This window comes from Copadichromis virginalis, linkage group LG11 (genome assembly GCF_057382275.1).
Source record: "Copadichromis virginalis isolate Kocher_CV1m ecotype Utaka linkage group LG11, C_Virginalis_male_GT1.1, whole genome shotgun sequence".
In the NCBI taxonomy this organism is placed as follows: Eukaryota; Metazoa; Chordata; class Actinopteri; order Cichliformes; family Cichlidae; genus Copadichromis; species Copadichromis virginalis.
The window spans coordinates 23237077-23255706 of NC_140628.1; the positions used below are offsets into that span (position 1 = coordinate 23237077).

Genomic DNA, 18630 nt, shown 5'->3' on the forward strand with positions numbered 1-18630 from the left:
GAGGATGCTGAGAGAGATGCTCTGATCTTCCAGCTCTCCCCCGTGAGCGCGCTCGCGCGCGGCGGTGCAGAGATGCGCATGTGACGACGAAAACGAAGACGCAGTTTCTCTCTTTCACACTCTGCCACCAAGGCACACAGAAGATCTCCCCCCTCAGTGGACATTTGCACATCGATCAGATCTGCATACACCAAGTCTGCTCGGATTTAACCTCGCGGAGGTAAGGCTGTGTGTGTGCGTGCCTGTTCGTGTGTGTGTGTGTGTGTGTGTGTGTGTGTGTGTGTGTGTGTGTGTGTGTGTGTGTGTGTGTGTGTGATGACGAAAGAGAGGTTGGCTTATTATCTCTCACAAGACCCCAGACAGCTGGGTAGGTCCTCCCACCGGTGTCTGGCTATTTATACGATTTGAAACGCTGCCGTGGGTCGTGATAACTGGACGAGACCGGGAGATACTGACACACATCACAGCTCGGTAAGAGATCCTGTTACTGAGTGATGCGGGTGGCCGCATGTGTATGTTTGACCTAAATTATGCAATAATGGTGTAATAGCGGCTGTAGCATGTGCTCGTTGAGATTCAGTGGACGCAGGCTTCCCGGAGTCAGCGGTGTAGTGGAAGATATAAGGCTGCTGGTCCATGAGGATGGTGTTTGCGATCGGGTACCAGACTGCTGCATCATTCTTTCCATCCTTTAGCGCGTGCTGCAGCATCATCCCCGGATACCGTGTATAACCAGCCCGGCCCTGTTTTGAATTTAATCTAATTTTCTTAAGTGAGATGCAGACTGGTCCGTGCAAAATGATCTCAAGTTGCAAAGAGGAGGGTGTAGTTAAACCTGCTGTGAGACGTAGTGTACACATAAGGGTTTATACACACTAATATTTCTTAGCATGCTTTTCATTCCATTCCTGTGAAGCTGTAAAGGCTTAACACAAAGTTTCAGTTGTTTGTGGTAGGTAGCTAACAGTACATCGTGCACCATGTTCTAGAAAAGTATGGTGCGTCCTACACGCTGGCAAACGCGCACACGTAGGCGCGTACACGGGCTGGAAGAGAGTAAAACAAACCCCAAAAGGATGAAGCGCACTAACACCTGGGGCGTATTATTATTATCGTCACGTTTAAACTATGGATGTTGGTCTGTTCTGTGTTAAGGACTTGTGCTGTCGAAGTTTCACTGAACTTAAAACGGCGTTTTTGGATTATCCGAACTGGGGTTTTTTGTTTGTTTGTTTGTTTGTTTGTTTTTGCGCACTGAATGCCATTATATCTGATCACAAAGATACAGTAAATGCAGCCCACAGATCTAGCTCCATGATTTGCTCATGATGCATCATGTGCTGCTGTGGCATCATGTAGAAATTATAGAGCACAGGTGCTCTGTGAGCCCTTGGAAGTGGCTTTTTACATTTTTTTTGTCCAGTTTTATTTGTTATCTGTTGATAAAATCAAACATAAATCCACTGTGGGATAACATAAGCACTGGTTTGTGCGTGAAATTTCAAACAAAAGAAAACAACTGCACACACGGGTGTTTTTGTTTTGTCAGATCAACCAGAGGCCTGAACAGTATCAGTCTGCCAACTGGGGGCATGGATACGGTATGCAATGTGTGGAATCCCGTTGCTTTTATTGAAGAGGGTAAATAAGCCGACAACCAAAGACAACTGGTTGGTCTATAGACACAGGTCAGACAGGGGGGAGGGAGAGAGGGGGAGACTGGACTTGAGTCAGATTGTATGGGCGGCGGGGAGTTTTAAGGGACATGTGCCAGACTTTTGGGATGTACAAAGGCAGTGTGGGCGCTGTTTTGGTTGGTATGAAAGTGGGGCAAGTGGGCACTGGTTTGCTGTAGCCGTTGGGTAATGTTTTGGCGGGAGTGAGCGTGAGTGTGTATATTGGGGTGGAGGTGGGGGGGCTATGAGAGGAGCGGGTGTTCTGATGATTTGATCTGTCAGCATGCCAGGACCACATTCTCATCCTGCTGCCATTGAAAGGGGCGGTAAAGACATAAACAGGCCCAGTGGGATTAGGGCCCACTCGGAGGAGTGATCAGGGGGGATTTGCTGCCCGGCGGGCACACAATGGCACTGTCGCGTAACACACAAACACACAGTACACATGCTCAACGGCTACATTTCACAACAGACCCAGGCCTACATAAATCTGATTAGAAGTCCCTTTTGTCTGGAAAGCAGTGCCGGGGTTAACAGAGGCTAGCTCTGCCCCGGGCCATGTGCGGTAGGACGTGGGGTTTGTGGACACGGCGGGACGGCAATGAGAAAAACTGGGGGCATGCTGTGTTGTGGCGGGGTGTTTCCACGTGTGTGAAGCCCCAGACAGACAGGGAGGGCCATAGCTGTGCGTGAAAGCACAATAACAGGATGAATAAAGCCCCCCCCCCCCAGTGTGTGTTTCTGAGTCAGCTGATGGTGGTCGACGGAGACAGAATCTAAGCTAACATAAGACAACAACAACTCTGACAGACAAAAAGACAGTATGCTGGTTTGAACCTGTTCAAATAATTTGACCCAGAAGCATGGAAACAGTGGGACAAAGAACAAATGAGGCTCTGCTTTTAGTTCACTACTGAATGGACGCAGCTACAGAAATTTCTAGAACTTTCTTCACATTTCTGTTATTCCTGTCCTCCTCAGTGCCGGCTCTGGCCCAGGCTGCAGCCATGCCTCTCCTGGAAGAGACCACTCTGCCACAAGAGCACCCACCCACCGTCCCTGTGGTCATCATAGGTAAACTTTTTGCCTGACCTTTCACTGGTTTAACATAACTAATACATCCTTCAATCATGCACACATTTTAAGGCACAAATCAATAGTTGGGAAAATCAGGACAAGATGCTCTTCACAGAAGACAAAAAAGAGAATAGGGAGGTCCTGTGTGAGGATCATTCCTTTTTTGTAAACGCAGCAAGATGAAAAACTCAAGCAATATAGTTGTTTTTTGTATGATAAGTATTGCTGGAGCTTTAACCTCTTCACATGTACTTTGAACCACTGAGTAGGCACAATAAGAAAGGTTTTGTGGCCAGTTCATCTATTTCTGTGTCATGTGCACCTTCTTCCATAAACATCAAGATGTTCATTGCAGGTTTGAAAACTGCTTAAAAAGCACACATTTCAACCTAACATGTATTATACATCACCTTGTGCCTCTTTGCAATGCTATCCTGTAATTTCCCAAATGTGGATTTATGTTTAGGCAACGGGCCATCGGGTATTTGTTTGTCCTACCTGCTGAGTGGATACAAGCCGTACTTAGACCCAGCAACTGTCCACCCAAACCCAATATTATACAGGAAACTACAGGACACCAAGCATCTACCCATTACCGAACAGGTAAAAAAACAAAGCAACTACCAATCCTTGCTTATTTAAAAATGGCCAAAGTCAGTCTGGTACCTCATAGGCATGACTTTCCTCATTTATATATTTATTTTTTTACAGGATCTGGAATATCTGAGTGAAGGTCTTGAGGGGAGGTCAAGTAATCCGGTGGCTGTGCTTTTCGACACACTCCTGCATCCTAATGCTGACTTTGGCTACAAATTCCCTTCTGTCCTTCAGTGGAGGAGGGACAAGCAGCAACACATCCCACATCTGGTTCTGGGCAGGGGAACACCTGGGGGTGCTTGGCATGTAAGTAACAAACTTTGATCTTGATTTAAAGTCAGCCATTTTGTTTTCACCTGTATAATCTATGGCGTTCCCTCTCTCATCGCTTCAGGCAATGGAAGGCTCCATGCTGACTATTAGTCTTGGCATCTGGATGGAGCTCCCCGGGGTCAACTACAAAGACTTGACCAACGGGAAACGCAGGTAATGACAGAGGAGAAGGTTTACAGCAACGATATGGCTCAAGCTTCAGTTCGGTTCTGTACTATTGCTCCTCTTTGTCTCTGTTGTTGCTCTAGGGATGTAACCAGTGACAGAGCCACACCAGAGGAGATCTCATCCTATTACTGTAACTATGTAAAGCTAAAGGGTCTTCAAAAGAACTTTGCTGACAACACCTACGTGACCTCCATCCAGAAACTCTACCGGGGGCATGAGGGAAAAGGTCTTGAAAACGGTCACACTCATCAAGGAGATGGAGGGGTGGGAGATGGAGTGAATGAGAGCTTTGAGGGAAATGGAAAAGTGTGCGTAATGAGTGGAGGAGGGGGGGCTCTCTGGGAAGTAAGGGGATACCAGCAGGTGCAGAACGACACTCACGTCCCTTTCTGCCTGTTTGCTGAAAATGTAGTCCTGGCCACCGGTGCTTCCGACTCACCAGTTCGACTGGGTGTAGAGGGGGAGGATCTGCCTTTTGTGTCCCACAGTATCTCAGACCTAGGCTTGGCAGTTAGCCAGAGGAAACTGGATAAGAACTCCGATCCCGTTCTAATCGTGGGTGCTGGTTTAAGCGCTGCCGATGCAGTTCTGTGTGCTTGCAACAGCAACATTCGAGTGTTGCATGTTTTTCGCAAGAGAATCGACGACTCAGACCTCATCTTTAAGCAGCTTCCCAAGACACTGTACCCAGAGTACCACAAAGTCTACAACATGATGTGCTCTCAGGCTTACACAAACGTGGCTCCCTCTTCTGTTTCTAACAGACCCCAGGCAGTTAGTATTGCCTCTTCAGTATGTGCCAAGATGTGCCCAAAGCCTCAGCTTGCTGCGGGTAATGTGGCTGGTAACGCTAGTATCAACCTGTTTCCTGACTACACCAGTTTCCCCGAACACTGTGTGGTGTCCTTCCAGTCTGACATGAAGTGTTTGCTGCAGGGAAACAACTCCCTCAAGGCATTCAAGATCTCCATGGTCCTGGTTCTGATTGGGACCAACCCAGACTTATTTTTCTTGAAGGGGCAAGGCCAGTACCTGGGTCAGGATCCAACAAGACCCATCTCCTGCAAGCAAAATCCAATAGATATCGACCCCTACACTTTCGAGTGCACCAAGGAGCCAGGTCTGTTTGCCATGGGGCCACTGGTGGGTGACAACTTTGTTCGCTTTTTGAAGGGTGGCGCGTTAGGCATCGCCTCCTGTCTGCTGAAGAGACTCAAGAAGAAAGGGAAGCTCATCAGCAACGGAGGAAACAACATAATGTGAAAACACGATGAGGAAAAGAGTTTGACACGTTGATCTTAGGGCACACATTTCAAACCCTTTTACCATGATATAAAAGGTGAGGAGAAACTTTTAATATATTTTCTTCATTAATGCAGTGTTTTCTCATCAAAGCTAAAGCATTTTTACAACTTTTTAAGACCAAAAAAAGACAATGGTTGTACTTTAATTTGTTTCTAACGAAACAAAAGACAACTTTCAAGAGTCTTTTCTGACTTCATGTGAAGTCCCCATATGTCCAAGCTACTGTGTGCCAACGTTTTCTAGTCAGTCTGTAACCTCATAACTGAACAGGACCTTACACTCATCAGGGTTATTTATTCATTCACCATGTGTCTTCAATTCATCTACTAACAATGCTTAACTCGATGTTGTATCATGCTTTAAATCTTTTTTTAGCTTAGCTTGTAGGGAAAACTAAAAAATAAAGGACACTTGTTAATTCCCATCCAACTTACTGATGTAAGTGATGGTTTTGTGGTCCGACTTACAAAACCTACAAACTGGAATTCAGCCACAAGTAGTGTTTGTTCTATGACATGCTGTAACCCAACAGTTTCATGGCTACAGTCACACTAGGGAAAATAGAAATGTATTGCAACTATCTGCAATGAACTTGCAATTGTGTTGCCTTTGAGATGGTTGCTTTGAAAATGGGGACCAGGTCTGCAACTACTCGCAATCAGCTGGTGTGTTCAAAGCAACTTTGTGAGTGACCGAGCCAATCTGGGATCAGTTTGGGTCAAGAAGGAAATCATGCGCAATTTGTTTGTGATAATACAGAGATAAACTGTGAAAAATCGGTGAAAGTCTCAAATCTGTTGCCACTAAAATATTTATTCTCATTCTGGATGGTGGTGCCACCCAGAATGAGAATCTGTTGGGGCTTTGGAGGTGTCGGCATCATATCAGGGCTCTCCAAATTATCCAATGCAGGGTGTGAAATATGGGGAAAAAAACTGAGGGGAATGTTTTGGGGGTTTGTTCAATGAAAAATAATCCAGGAACCACCTATTTACTCTGAACCCTGTCAGAGTATTTATTATTTATTATACCTGTCAATGTAATTTAGTGAATTCAGAACTTAAAACACCACATGGCAACCTGCGCAGCCACCTTGCTAGAAGTTTAGTATGTTCAACGCTCAGCCTCTGGGTCTCCACTTGGTTGCTGACAGAAAAATAATTAAACCCAATCACCAGTGACCACAGATCTTTCCTTGTTGTAATGAGGTTGCTATCATATTTTTACTCTAGTGTGACTGAGGCTTCAGAAGTCCTAATGTTCCTGATTGTTGAGCCTGCTACGGGAGTTTCTGCTTTTAGCTGCTATTGCAGGTAGTTGGAGCTATAGTCTGATAAATTTGACCTGTTGCTTCAGTTATACTGCTTCTCCAAGGTTTTCTATGCAAATAATTTAAAGTAGATCTGAATGTATTCTTGCACATCCACTGCTAATTTTACTGTTTGGACTCAAATATCATGGAAAAACTTAGGTTTATTAAAAGCTCATTCTGGTGTTTCACATTTTTCTCCTTTTTAAGTATTGTCAAAGTCAGTGTGTGAAACACCTCAGCCAAAAACTAACATTATTTTTGTTTAGATGCACGCTTCCTATCTTTACTCAGAGAATTATTTAAGAAAACATTCACTGAATAGGAAAAAAAAAAAAAAGAAACACCAGTATGAGTCTTTAACTTTACCCTTGAAAATAAATGGCAATTATATATTATTAATTCAAATCTCGCTAAAAGAGTAATGAGTCTCGCCTTGATAATGTATTTATTCAAATACCAGAATTACAATACTTACTGCACTTTTAAAAAATAAATCTGGGCAGAATAAACACTAGCTTACCCTAATCTAAAGCCATATGGAGCTAAAGAGCTTTAAAACAGCAGAATACACACTTTTACAGTTATACCATCCAGTATTTCTTATTTAAAAATTTAATCCATTTGCATTTATGTAATTTGATGATGGTGTTTTAAAGGGCTAAAAAGCCTACTACATAATCTCATATCAGGATTTAATACTGAGCTATCATTATATTAATTTAATAGATTTTTACTAATGGTGTGAAACATGATCCACCAAACAGGTCAAATATTCACTGCCGTTTTCCTAAATTGTATTGACACGTAGAGCTATACTGCTAAAAGCTCTACTTTTATACATGTCCACATGGTACAATCAAACAGTTGCACATATTTCAATTTTAATTTTAATTTATACAGCGCCAAATTACGACAAAAGTCACCTCAAGGCTTTATATTGTAAGGTAGACCCTACAATAGAGAAAAACCCAAGAACCATATGACCCCCTATGAGCAAGCACTTTGGCGACAGTGGGAAGGAAAAACTCCCTTTTAACAGGAAGAAACCAGCAGAACCAGGCTCAGGGAGGGGCGGCCATCTGCCGTGACCAGTTGGGGTGGGCTCATAAGCAACAACAACAACAACAAAATAAAGATCTCTCCTTCAAGATCCTCTTCTTGCACATCTCCAGGGCGCTGTTTTTAAATATTTTCTTGAGAGTCCAAAGTCTGTGATTTCACGAAGCTTCAAAATCTCTGTTTAAACCAACTTCACTCATGTCTGAGTACAATCCTGCAGATGTCACTGTAGAGTCCATAGTTTCCAAGCTCAGAAGTAGAGCATCAGGTGAGGAGTGAGACCCGAACCATGCAAACCCGAACCCCAAGTTTTTGTCAGAAAGAAGAAGATTATTTACAAAAACTAAAAATTATTTATTAACAAAATTGACACCGCTACAAAGCGACCTAAAAATAACGTCAAACTGACAGCAGCCCAGCGGTGCACAGGAAGTTAACCCTGAAGGGGGATATAGACCAAATTTAAGTCAAGCAAGCATTTTGAGTTTTACAAGCGCAGTCCTAGAACTTTTTGATTGCACCTCATGTCTGCCCATTTACCATTACACTATCACAGTAGACAGCCATGACTGTTTTGTTAAGTGCCAAATAAGAGAAAGGTTATTAAAAAGTGACCATAGCAATCAATTTTTAATTCCTGTTTTTAATTTAATCCCTGTCTGAATAATGTGCATGAATATTTTTTTTTGCCGCTCACGCACAGCTCATGCTTTCTTTACTGTGATGTGATGTGCCCCCCTTCAGTACAAAATAAGTCAGTGTCGGGGGCAATGCATTACTAAATAAGATGTAACGTAGTCATATTACTTTTTCCACTAACAGAATAGCTTAAAGCAGTACTGTTTTGACACTCATATAACAGTTAACTAGTGAAAATGTTGATACTTGTGTTCCACCTGAGTTATACCCTTGAACTATTTTCATGTACTTGGACTACTGTTTTGATATAAATATTAAATATATGCATGCAGGCATGACCTTTTGCCTAGCAGCAGCTGCTGAGTTAACAGACAGTAAAGCTACGAGGACAGATGCGAGAAGAGTGAATTTAAGGACGACACAGGGGGCTGAATGACTCAAAAATGGAGATTACTGTCTTTACTTAAAGAGAAAAATATGAGGCTGTTACATCAGGGTAAGACACACCTGATCATAGCTTCTAAAGCAACAAGATTATTTATATTTTCTGTTCAGACTTGTACAGATTTCAAAAGGTAACTTAGGAATCAAAAACTTAAGCTATGTAACCTTATTATTTCAAATTGTGTTTGAAGGCAGTCTCCTGACTACTTTTGCCACACTGTAGCCCACTACAAAAAAAAAAAACAACTTCTGTTATTGCACAATTCATGCTGAATGCCAAATTAACCCTTAACTTATAAGCCACACTATCTGTGATTATGTGGGGGCAGGTAGGATTTAGTTATCTGCACAGAAAGGCCAACAAATGCTTGGCACGAGGACTCTTTATCTGAACAGTCTCATATCTGGTAAAGTGCCTGCGAGGTCGGCTCTCTAGAGATTGCTCAAGAAACGGTAACACTTGAATCTCTCTGGAGTTTCTACTGTAGTTCTGCTAAAACCAGGGAACACATTGGGTCTTAAACTTCAAAGTGAAGGAAAAGCTGCTTTCAGCATGTAGAGTTTTGAAGCACTCTTGTACAACTGAAGCATTTTTAATGTTTTGTATGCCATGTTTTTTATTATTGACAAATAAAAACTGGAAAAAAAAAACTCAGAACATGCGACTATTTTTTTGGTTACATTTCCTCTGTCAGTGGCTTAATTAGACGAGCTAAAAAAAACAAAAAACAGAACAGGAACAGCAACCAAAACAATGACTTACAAATGAAATACAAACATAAAGAGATACATGAAGTTAGAGTCCTTCCACACAGGGCTGATACTTCCTGTACCTCTGAAATGAATCCCCTCTGGAGGATGTTGAAACGAAGGCATTTCATCTCCTCTTGCTTAGTTTGGTGGGGTTGTACCTAAAGACACACACACAAAAACACAATCTCAGTACGGGCTTTTAACATTCCTCATGCATCACTCCTCAATGTCCTAAGAGGCATTTTGAACAAACAATAAAAAACAGCCCAAATTAGCCCTGTAAAACGGGGACAATGTTTGAACAGCTCAAAGCAAACAAGCTCCCAATAAACCACGTCTGGAAACTTGGTTTAGACGTTGAAAAAAAAAAGGTACTGGACTGTTTTCTTAGCAGCCGAGTCTGTTCCCTGACTACGCATGACTGACTGAGCATGACTCAGTGATCAAACAACTCAGCCTTGACACACACACACACACAAAATCAATCTCAGACGGTCTCTTTTCTGCTTAGTCAAAGAAAGAAAAAAACCAGCGCCGGCTTACATCACCCGTTACCCAGGCAACGGTGGTGACGAAACAATCTCTAGGTTCTGACTGGTTAAGCTGGAGCTGCTGAAGCCCCGTATCCATAATTCTTGGCTAATTATGTCCTGTGCTCCTGAGTGTAGCAGCTGAGGCTTCGTAGAACCTTTGGAGTATTTTTACCTCCCAGGCTGTCATGGATGAGAGCAAACAGCTCTTCTATGAGAGACAGAGATGTGAAGGTTTCACTTGAATGACAACGGGGTCAACAATTACTGGGAAAGGATTTGGAGCTTTTTGTAGGAAGTATTATCCAGTGTGAATCCATTAAAGTACATTAAAGTAACAAGAGGTGCACAGGAGAGGCAACAACAAGAAAACCTCTAAAAAGCAACATCCAGGCATCCTCCTGGCATCATTTGGACCACCAGTTTGGTCACAAACATGCACATGAGTAGCTCCCTGGAGTTGAGTTGTGCTCGACTATAGACTGAAACAGGACTCTTCGTGGATAGTAAGACACAACAAAGAACATCGTTTTCAAGGAAACTTTTATCTTTCTAAGCAGATTTTAAAATGCATCACATGTTTTCTTGTGCCTTTACTGAAATTGTGTTTACTTGCTGTATCATTTGTTGGTTTGAAAATGCTTCTGAGGCAAGACAGCAGCACGAGGTAGTAAGCTGTTGGGAATTGCATTACCAAGCTTAGAAAGCATTTATAGGGACCATGGATGGAGTAAGGCAAATAACATTGTGAAGGATGTGAGGCATCCCCCCCGCCCCTTTAAACTACTACGATCTGCACGGCCCTGGGGATGGGCGTCCAGGTACACACCGGCTCACTCCTGGTGGCTGTAGGGATGGGTACCGGTATCCAGTGCCATTATGGCACCGGTTCCGACATAAACGGTAGTAACCAGACCGTAAAGCAGTGCACATTTCGGTGCTTTTTCCCCCTGAGATGTCATACACTTTGAATTCTAGCCAATCATTTTACCTTTCCAAGGATAATAGGCGGGCCCAGGTACGTACGTTCTTTTAGAGCAGAGCTACAGATTAAAAATGCCCAAGGCAAAGCGGTCAAAAGTCTGGCTGTAGTTCACAGCAAAAGATGCAAACTCAGCAGCCTGCAACAAGTGCTTTAAGCTGATACTGTCAAAGGAGGTAACACCTTGAATCTGATGAAACACCTGGCGACGCATAGCGGGGTTTTTTTTAAAGCCAAGAAATGCGCCGTATTTGATAGCTTGCTGCGAGACCTCACACCGAGCACATCTACTGCGGGTGGGTTGCCTGTTATCGGACCCGGAGTTAGCAACATCCCCCAAAAACCCGAAGAGGAGAGTCCTGGCCCCTAGCCCTGCCAGTGTAGCAGAAATGATGACGTATGATGATGATGGCAGCAGCCGTTCTTCTCTGCGTGAGTAGCTTAATGTTGTTCGTGTGTAATTTATGTTGAGTAGGCTAACCACGTTATTACATTAATGCACGTAAGGTGAACTAGCAAACATCATCACAGCTACATGCGGCTGTCCTCTTATTTGATGGCAGATGCTCCCTTCACTCTGGCCAAAAAGGCTAAAATAACCAAAGAAAAAGAGGGAAACAGCTAAACATGAGAGGTTTTTGGACAAAGTTTGTGTTTTTTCCATTGTTTAAGCACTGCTTCCAGCCAAGAGTGATACCATATATGCCCCATAGCTGCAGAAAAGGCTAACATTGTTATCTTTTTACAAAAAAACAGCTAAACATGAGAGGTTTTTGGACAAAGTGTGTGTTCTCCATTCTTTAAGCACCGGTTCGAGCACCGTTTAAGCAACGGCACCGTTTCAAAAGTACTGGTTTGGTACTGGTATCGTACCAGCCATCCCTAGGTGGCTGCTTGTCGGGGCCTGGAGCCTGGGGCTCGCTCGGGCCCCTTCGGGGGTGGGGTGCCCTCGGCCTCTTGGCCTGGGGCTCGGTCACTCTGGCACAGCTGGCTGCCGGCGGAGCTCACGGGCACGTCACTGCAACCCCCCCTGGCTTCTGCTCCGCAGCTGCTGAGTGACCCCTCATCTGGGACTCTCCTCAGCTCTTTCTGGGATAGTGGCGCGGCTGCCCCTCCGTTGGTCTTCCTTGGTCTCTTGTGCTCTGAGGGCCTCTGGATGTCTGGAGCCTTGATCTCCTCCATACCTGCTTCATGCCCAGGAGGACGGGGCTGTGGCCCCCCACACCCTCTAGCAGATCATTACATGAAGGAACCTTTTAAATACAAGCGCGTCCATGCTCACAGGTGTACACACGGGTGCTCACACACACAAACTACACCCTTTTTGGCTCCTACCTCAAAGCACACTGTGTGCTGTCGATGTTACGTGCTGCACAATAATATTTAATATTTACTGTTATATTCACACAGATCATCGCGATGATGTTGTTTATTATATTGCTCTCTTTTTCTTTGCTTGTTTTCTCTTTTTTCTTTCTCAACAGGTGGTCCAGGTGATTGATATATGTATTTTTTGTCTGTTTGTTTTGTTGGTTTTTGCTTTTTGCCCTTTATCACCGTCCCTCTTCCCTGCTCTTTTTCTTTCCCTCTCTCTTTCTCCCCTTTCTTTTCCCCAGTCAAGTCTGTCCCGTGTTCAGCAAATGAAAATAAAATAAACAATAAAAGCAAAGGTGAATCAAATAGACCAATACAGCAAGGCTGGGATGGTCCATTTGGTAAAGTAAATCCGTTGGGCATCTTTCTTTGCCTTTAGACAACAATTCTGATGGCAAAAGAGCCAAACAGGACAGGCAAAAAAAAAAAGTCAACACATTAGTGTTTGACTTGTTCCGAGTTTTACACGGGTTTCTCTTAGATCAGGTCCAAAGTTTGAGAACCCTGGTGAGCTGGCCTGTCCCTTTTGTTGTCAGACATCAGGTCACAAAAAACAAGCAAAGCTAACAATATACTAAATCTGTATGACAAACCGAAGAAGCGGCCAAAATAAAATTGTCAAAGCTGAATCGTGGCACAGAAGGCATAGATGCGTTTTAAGGACACTGTAAAGGAATAACAAGGCTACTTCATGTGGTCTCGTTACAGATTATTAGATCCCATTTCTCACCTAAAGAGATCATCTCCTATGGTCTCGTCCCTCCTGCTCTGTTGCTCCTCCTGAGACAGACAAAAATTCATTCAATTCAAAGTCATAAATCAAATAATAAACAAATAAGAGGGGCGACAGCACCTCAGCTGCATCTTTCAACCATTCATCCAGATCAGAGTTCTTGCCCCGGTTGTGAACCAGCAGATCAGATCCTCCAATAATGTGATGAAAGCCCTCCGAGCCCGGCACACGACTCTGTGTCACAGACAAAAACAAAAAAACAAAACCACAGACGTGGTCTTTGTCGGGTCTTAAAGTCAAATTAGAACATCTGATAAACTCAGAAAAACATCTTTAAAAATAAAGGAAATTTTATAAAAAAAAGATTAACTGATTATGCAAAAATACTTAAAACAATTAAAAAACTTTTATTTTTAAACTTTCACTTCATATCTTGAAATGTGAGTTGTCTTTTTTTAACTTACCCAGGGGGTGACACGTATTGTTGGATGGAAAACTGAATTAACTGAATAATTTATTTAATGACTTATTTTACATTTGAAATGAGCCTCTGCTGTGTGTGTGTGTGTGTGTGTGTGTGTGTGTGTGTGTGTGTGTGTGTGTGTGTGTGTGTGTGTGTGTGTGTGTGTGGTCATCACCGGCTGACCTTGCGGAAACATTTGAAGTTCTTTATGTGGCCATTGCCCTGCATCTGATTTTGCTTGGCTTTGGGAGGAGCTGCCACGGTGAGAGATTTAAACTCCACCAACAGCAGCTTCTTAGGAAGGTCTTCATCGATCTTTGACTCCTGCAACAACGCACTTCTGTCAGGCAGGCTTCTTTCTAAGACATTTATATGGTATCAAACAGCAGCTAAAACAGAAACACAGTGCTCAGGCTATATGCAGTATGGACCCTGACAAGCTTAGGCTAAACTACCAACGCCTGGATGACAGACAGCTTCAAATAAAGGCCATGCATGCTCCAATGCGATTTCTAAAATGCTGTAATATACCGAGTATTGCAATAAGATATTTTTATGATTTATCACCTCTTTTCAACAGCAAATTATTTCCTAAAAGTTCAACTTTATCAATATCTGGTTTATTCAATAAGATAAAGTTATCTCACTTCAGCATCACTGTCACTAAAACCAGCCATATCAATCTGCTGTCTGATTTTTACTCATGTGACTGGACCACTAGTTAGCTCTGAATTATTATTGTCCAGCTAAGTGTTGGGCATTTTTCAGTTTCAAGCCTCGATATTTGTTGGCCCTGCATCGATACAATATCACGATACTACATCGTATCAGGTTGTTTTTTACCCCACCCCTACCTGATAGGTCTTTGAGATTCATTAAATACACACTGTTAATATAGTCACATATATAAAGCGTAAAATATTTCTTCTACTAGAAATGAGCAAGAAAACTGAGCTTGGTCTTCAGGAGGAAAAGAGAACAACTCACTTGGACTTCCTGTTTGATCACAACTGGTTTCAGAGGGCTTTTAATCTCTTCTTTAGGCTGAGGAATATCTGCATTGAGTAGTTCTAAATCCTAAAAAAAAGAAGGTGGAAACTGAGAAATAATCATTCTCAAACATAGCTGGGTTATAGTTGGGTATACTGATGTAGTTTCAGTTTCAGCTTCAGTTGTCTGCAGACTGAATTACAGACAGTAAATCATCTTTCCTCACCTCAATGAAGGACACATCATCTTCTTCAAAAGGAATCACATCTTTACTCGTACTGGCTGATGACATTTCTTCTAGTTTACTCGACCCACGATTAGCCGTTGTGCAGTCAGCTGGGTCAGCTGGCTCTGTCTTAATACGGACAGCGTGCTGTTCAGATCGCTGGCTGTTCTTCTGCAAACTCGATTCTTTCTCCGAACCTGCCTGTGGCCTTTGATTGGTTATCCCATTTTTCTCTAGGTGGACACGTTGCCTCTTGCTCGAAGACTCCGCAGTATTTAAAACTTGTTTCTGTTTAGCTGAACTGTGCTCAGGTTTTGCTTGCTGGCCTTGATTAATTGAGGGTTGCTCATCAAAGCAGTCCATATCTTCAGACATAATGGACTCCAGTTCCTCCATCTGTATCACATCTTCCATCTCCTTCCTCTTTCTACTCTGTGGTTCCTCTGAGCGAGCCTCTGACCGTCCTGCGAACAAATCAGCTGCTGACCCGAGTGGAGTCTGGGACACAGTAGCAGGGCCTCTGTGTGTAAGTGGGGGGATTTCTTCAGACATGGCCGGGGTGTGTGGTGCCCGAGCAGTGACGGATGATGCTAGTGCAGGTCGCTTTGGCTCTGACGTGACAGCCGAGGGCTCGTCCTCCAAATGCCTGGATGAGAGGATAAATTAGAGAGAGATGGGCAGAAATAGATAATGTTTTTTTCTTTAATATATATATATATATATATGTATATGTATGTATATATGTATATGTATGTATATATATATATATATATATATATATATATATATATATATATATATATATATATATATATATATATATATATATATATTAGAGCTGGGCGATAGAACGATAACGATATGTATCGCGATATAACTTTTACTCGATAGAGAAATTAAGCTATCGCGATAGACCTCGCCGCTCTTGTCCTCTTAAAAAAAAAAAAAAAAAGAAAAAAAAAAAAGGTCAGCCGATCCAAATTCAGTAGCGCAGAGCCGAACCAATCACAGCCGCAGCTTCACGTCGCGTGACTTGTTACGTACAGCACAAGTGCCAAGCCGCACGTGTGTTTGTTTGGGAAGCAGCCAGCGGGTAATGGAGCCAGCGCGTAATGGAGGAAATGAGTGTGCCGACTAGAAAAATCAACCGAGCGTGACCGAAGAGAAAACAGATGATGGTTCCAATGCCGGAGAGATTGTCGAACGGAAGAGCCATAGAAGTTCCGTAGTTTGAAGGTATTTCGGCTATTTCAAGTCTGACAAAAAACAGAGTAGCCACTGTAAATTGTGCCGAAAGCAAGTCTGGAAATACAATAAACTGGTGCATGCGTCACACTGTGCGCCACGTTATTGTTTCGGTGAAATGAATTTCTACAATACTGTTACTGTTAATTCTACTCTCTGCAGTGTTTAAATGCTTACATATACACACAGTTACTGTCCCTCCACACATACGACTCGGTTCTGCTTCTATGCCCCAGCTTTGCTTACTTTTTCCCACCGAGGCTTCTAGACTTCTGATTGGCCAACATTTCTGCACGGTTAGGAATCTAGCGCCACCTGCTGCTTTGGCATGTTCATAGCAGCGTTTTCCTTCATTTCTGCCTTTATGTGTGGACAGGATTATTTTTTAAAACGAAAACGGAAAATCTCAGTTTTCAAAAATACCCGTGTACGTGTGGACGTAGCCTCAGTGTCTGACTGGAAGCGCTAATTCGTCATTCGGCTTTTGTCAGACTAAAGTAACTGTTAAAACTGTTTGAAAAGCTCAGCTATACAACAAGGAGAGATTGAGAATTTCCTTTTAGTTCTCAGTTTATTTGATATTGACAAAAGTTAGTCAGTTTTGTCTGTTCTTCTGTAAAACAAACTAAGATTTATTTTTAGAATTAATACTTTATTTCTAAGTGGAATTGACAATTTAGTCTGTTTCATTTGTTCTATTTTGAAACTTAAACGCTTTAGCGGCTGCCTTTTGTGTAGTTTGCAATATTTGCCTTTATTTAGCTGAAAAAGTCTCATGTTCCTTAAGTACATCTACCCTGTTGAACTTATTATGGGAAATAAATATTTAAAAACAAGCTGCTGATTATTTCACATTTTACTTGTGAGCAACGGCACATTTAAATCTTACAAATATAGTTATTTGGCTTATATCGTGATAGATATCGTTATCGCCTGAAATGAAAAAAACATATCGTGATATGAAAAAATCTCATATCGCCCATATATATATATATATATATATATATATATATATGAAAAATATTCCTTTCATGTGGTACTACTTCCTCTTTATTTCAGTATATCAGAGATTAGTTTGCAAAGATCTGAAGTGTCATAATTTGAGGTCCCATGAGAGAAAACAGTCACACATTTGTCTTCAAAACTTTAAAAAAAAAAAAATCTAAACAGTGTGATTTCCTGCTGTGGGTTTTCTTTTTCAATCCTAAACACAGATTTACCTTTTCTTGCTGGCTGGCTGAAAGAAAGTGGTCAGAGTCGACTGTTTCTGTGGAGAAGCTTGTGAAGAGATTTTTGGTTTCTGAGGAGACTTCTTCGGAGGGAAAGTCTTGGTGCCACTGTTAGTCTTAGGAGTTGATGGCTGTGGTCTGATGTCAAAACTGTCTTCACCTGAAACAGAAAAACACTCATTTTTTAAAATAAAGATATTAGCAGAACAGGTATTAGGCTGGAACATGCATAGCTGTTGACAAGGTAGATGACTGACCTTGAGGTCAAGGGCGCCATGTTTTAAACTCGTCTGAGATTTTTAGTAATTTCAAAATCCTATATCGTGTTGTTCTCGAGTTATCGTATTCACGGCACCCACAACAAAACCCTATACCTACATTTTTTATGGCCAAGGAGTAAAAATCCAGCACGGGTGCTGGATTAGTCCTCTGTTAAGCTCAGACAATGTAAGAAAACTATCAATCGCTGTATTTCTGATTCACTCATGCAGCTACCTGCTAGCTTGGATTCAGACTTCTTCTTCTGTGATTCTGCGTTTGCTGCAGTGGTGAGCGACGAGCTCATTGTTTCATCCACAATACACTGAGTGGTCGTTTTCTGAGCCATGAGGCTGATTACACGGAGCTGACTGGCATACTGGTGCGGCTTCTTCTCAGGCGTCTCCCCTACCGACGTCACCCCGGTGACCTCAGAAACCCGCATCCTGAAAACGCAAAAAAGTGAACTGAAACACCTCAGATGAAGAAGACGACTAAGGCAACGTTTTTGACGGGGACATCATGGTGTCTGTAAGTGCTTGTCTGAACCTCTGTGATGTCTCTGTGTTCGCTGCATACGCCGTGATGTCCTGCGATGCTGCAGGTAACACGGTCTCATCCACAGCTACGCTCTGTGACAGCGAGGCGCTTGGGATTCTGGGTGTCACTTTTGGTACAGAGTCTAAGACACAAAAAAGAAACAAAGCAATCCAAGGAAACGTATAAGAAAACAAATAAATATAGAAACTCTTGTGTGTTTTTTTTGTTTGGTCAGCCACCTGAGTCTGAGCTTGAGGGATTGCAGTATTTTTCACAGGAAGCATAGATGGCAGCCAGACCGATTTCAGACTCTGTGATGACTCGAAGGCCTTTTCTGTGCCAGTGTTAAAAGGAGAAAGATTCAGAAATAATTCAGTCAACACAAACAAATGATCAACACCCTGCAGAACAAAGGGAGTGTGAACCTTTCAACGATGCTCTTCACAGAGTTTGCCCACTCTGTTGCGGAGGGAGACAGCAGAGTTTGGGAGGCACCTGTTGTAAAATCGACCACACAGCTCTGCGGAGACTCCAGCAGGTCACGAGGCAGGCTGCCCTCCTCCAGCAGCTGACTCCTGCCACCTCCAAAACTCACTGCCACACGAAGGCGCTTCAGCTGGAAACAGCACAGTAGAGCCGCATATTAACACACATACACAAATAAACTACAGATAAACATAGAAACATCAGTTTAGCA

At 42.7% G+C, this 18630-nt stretch overlaps 2 protein-coding genes across 3 annotated transcripts in view; one reads left to right on the plus strand and one right to left on the minus strand.

Moving 5' to 3' along the window:
* osgin2 (oxidative stress induced growth inhibitor family member 2) lies at positions 1–8745 on the plus strand. 2 transcript variants are annotated; one of them, XM_085473836.1, is made up of 6 exons: positions 1–220; positions 2658–2750; positions 3220–3356; positions 3465–3656; positions 3745–3836; positions 3932–8745. In XM_085473836.1, the coding sequence occupies exons 2-6, from the start codon at positions 2684–2686 to the stop codon at positions 5112–5114; spliced, it is 1671 nt and encodes a 556-aa protein (XP_085329962.1). In that variant the 5' UTR covers positions 1–220; positions 2658–2683; the 3' UTR covers positions 5115–8745. The 2 variants fall into 2 exon arrangements, with proteins under 2 accessions (XP_085329962.1, XP_085329961.1); XM_085473835.1 differs by lacking the exon at positions 1–220 and adding an exon at positions 326–471.
* nbn (nibrin) overlaps positions 8611–18630 on the minus strand; it is a 15349-nt gene continuing 5329 nt past the window's right edge. The window contains exons 7-17 of the mRNA XM_085473833.1: positions 18359–18549; positions 18173–18267; positions 17943–18075; positions 17631–17839; positions 17127–17295; positions 14662–15307; positions 14433–14522; positions 13629–13769; positions 13103–13216; positions 12980–13029; positions 8611–9521 (exon numbers count right to left, since the gene is read on the minus strand). Coding sequence (XP_085329959.1) covers positions 9488–9521; positions 12980–13029; positions 13103–13216; positions 13629–13769; positions 14433–14522; positions 14662–15307; positions 17127–17295; positions 17631–17839; positions 17943–18075; positions 18173–18267; positions 18359–18549 — 1872 coding nt within the window. The 3' untranslated portion in view covers positions 8611–9487. The remainder of the gene's footprint in view (positions 9522–12979; positions 13030–13102; positions 13217–13628; positions 13770–14432; positions 14523–14661; positions 15308–17126; positions 17296–17630; positions 17840–17942; positions 18076–18172; positions 18268–18358; positions 18550–18630) is intronic.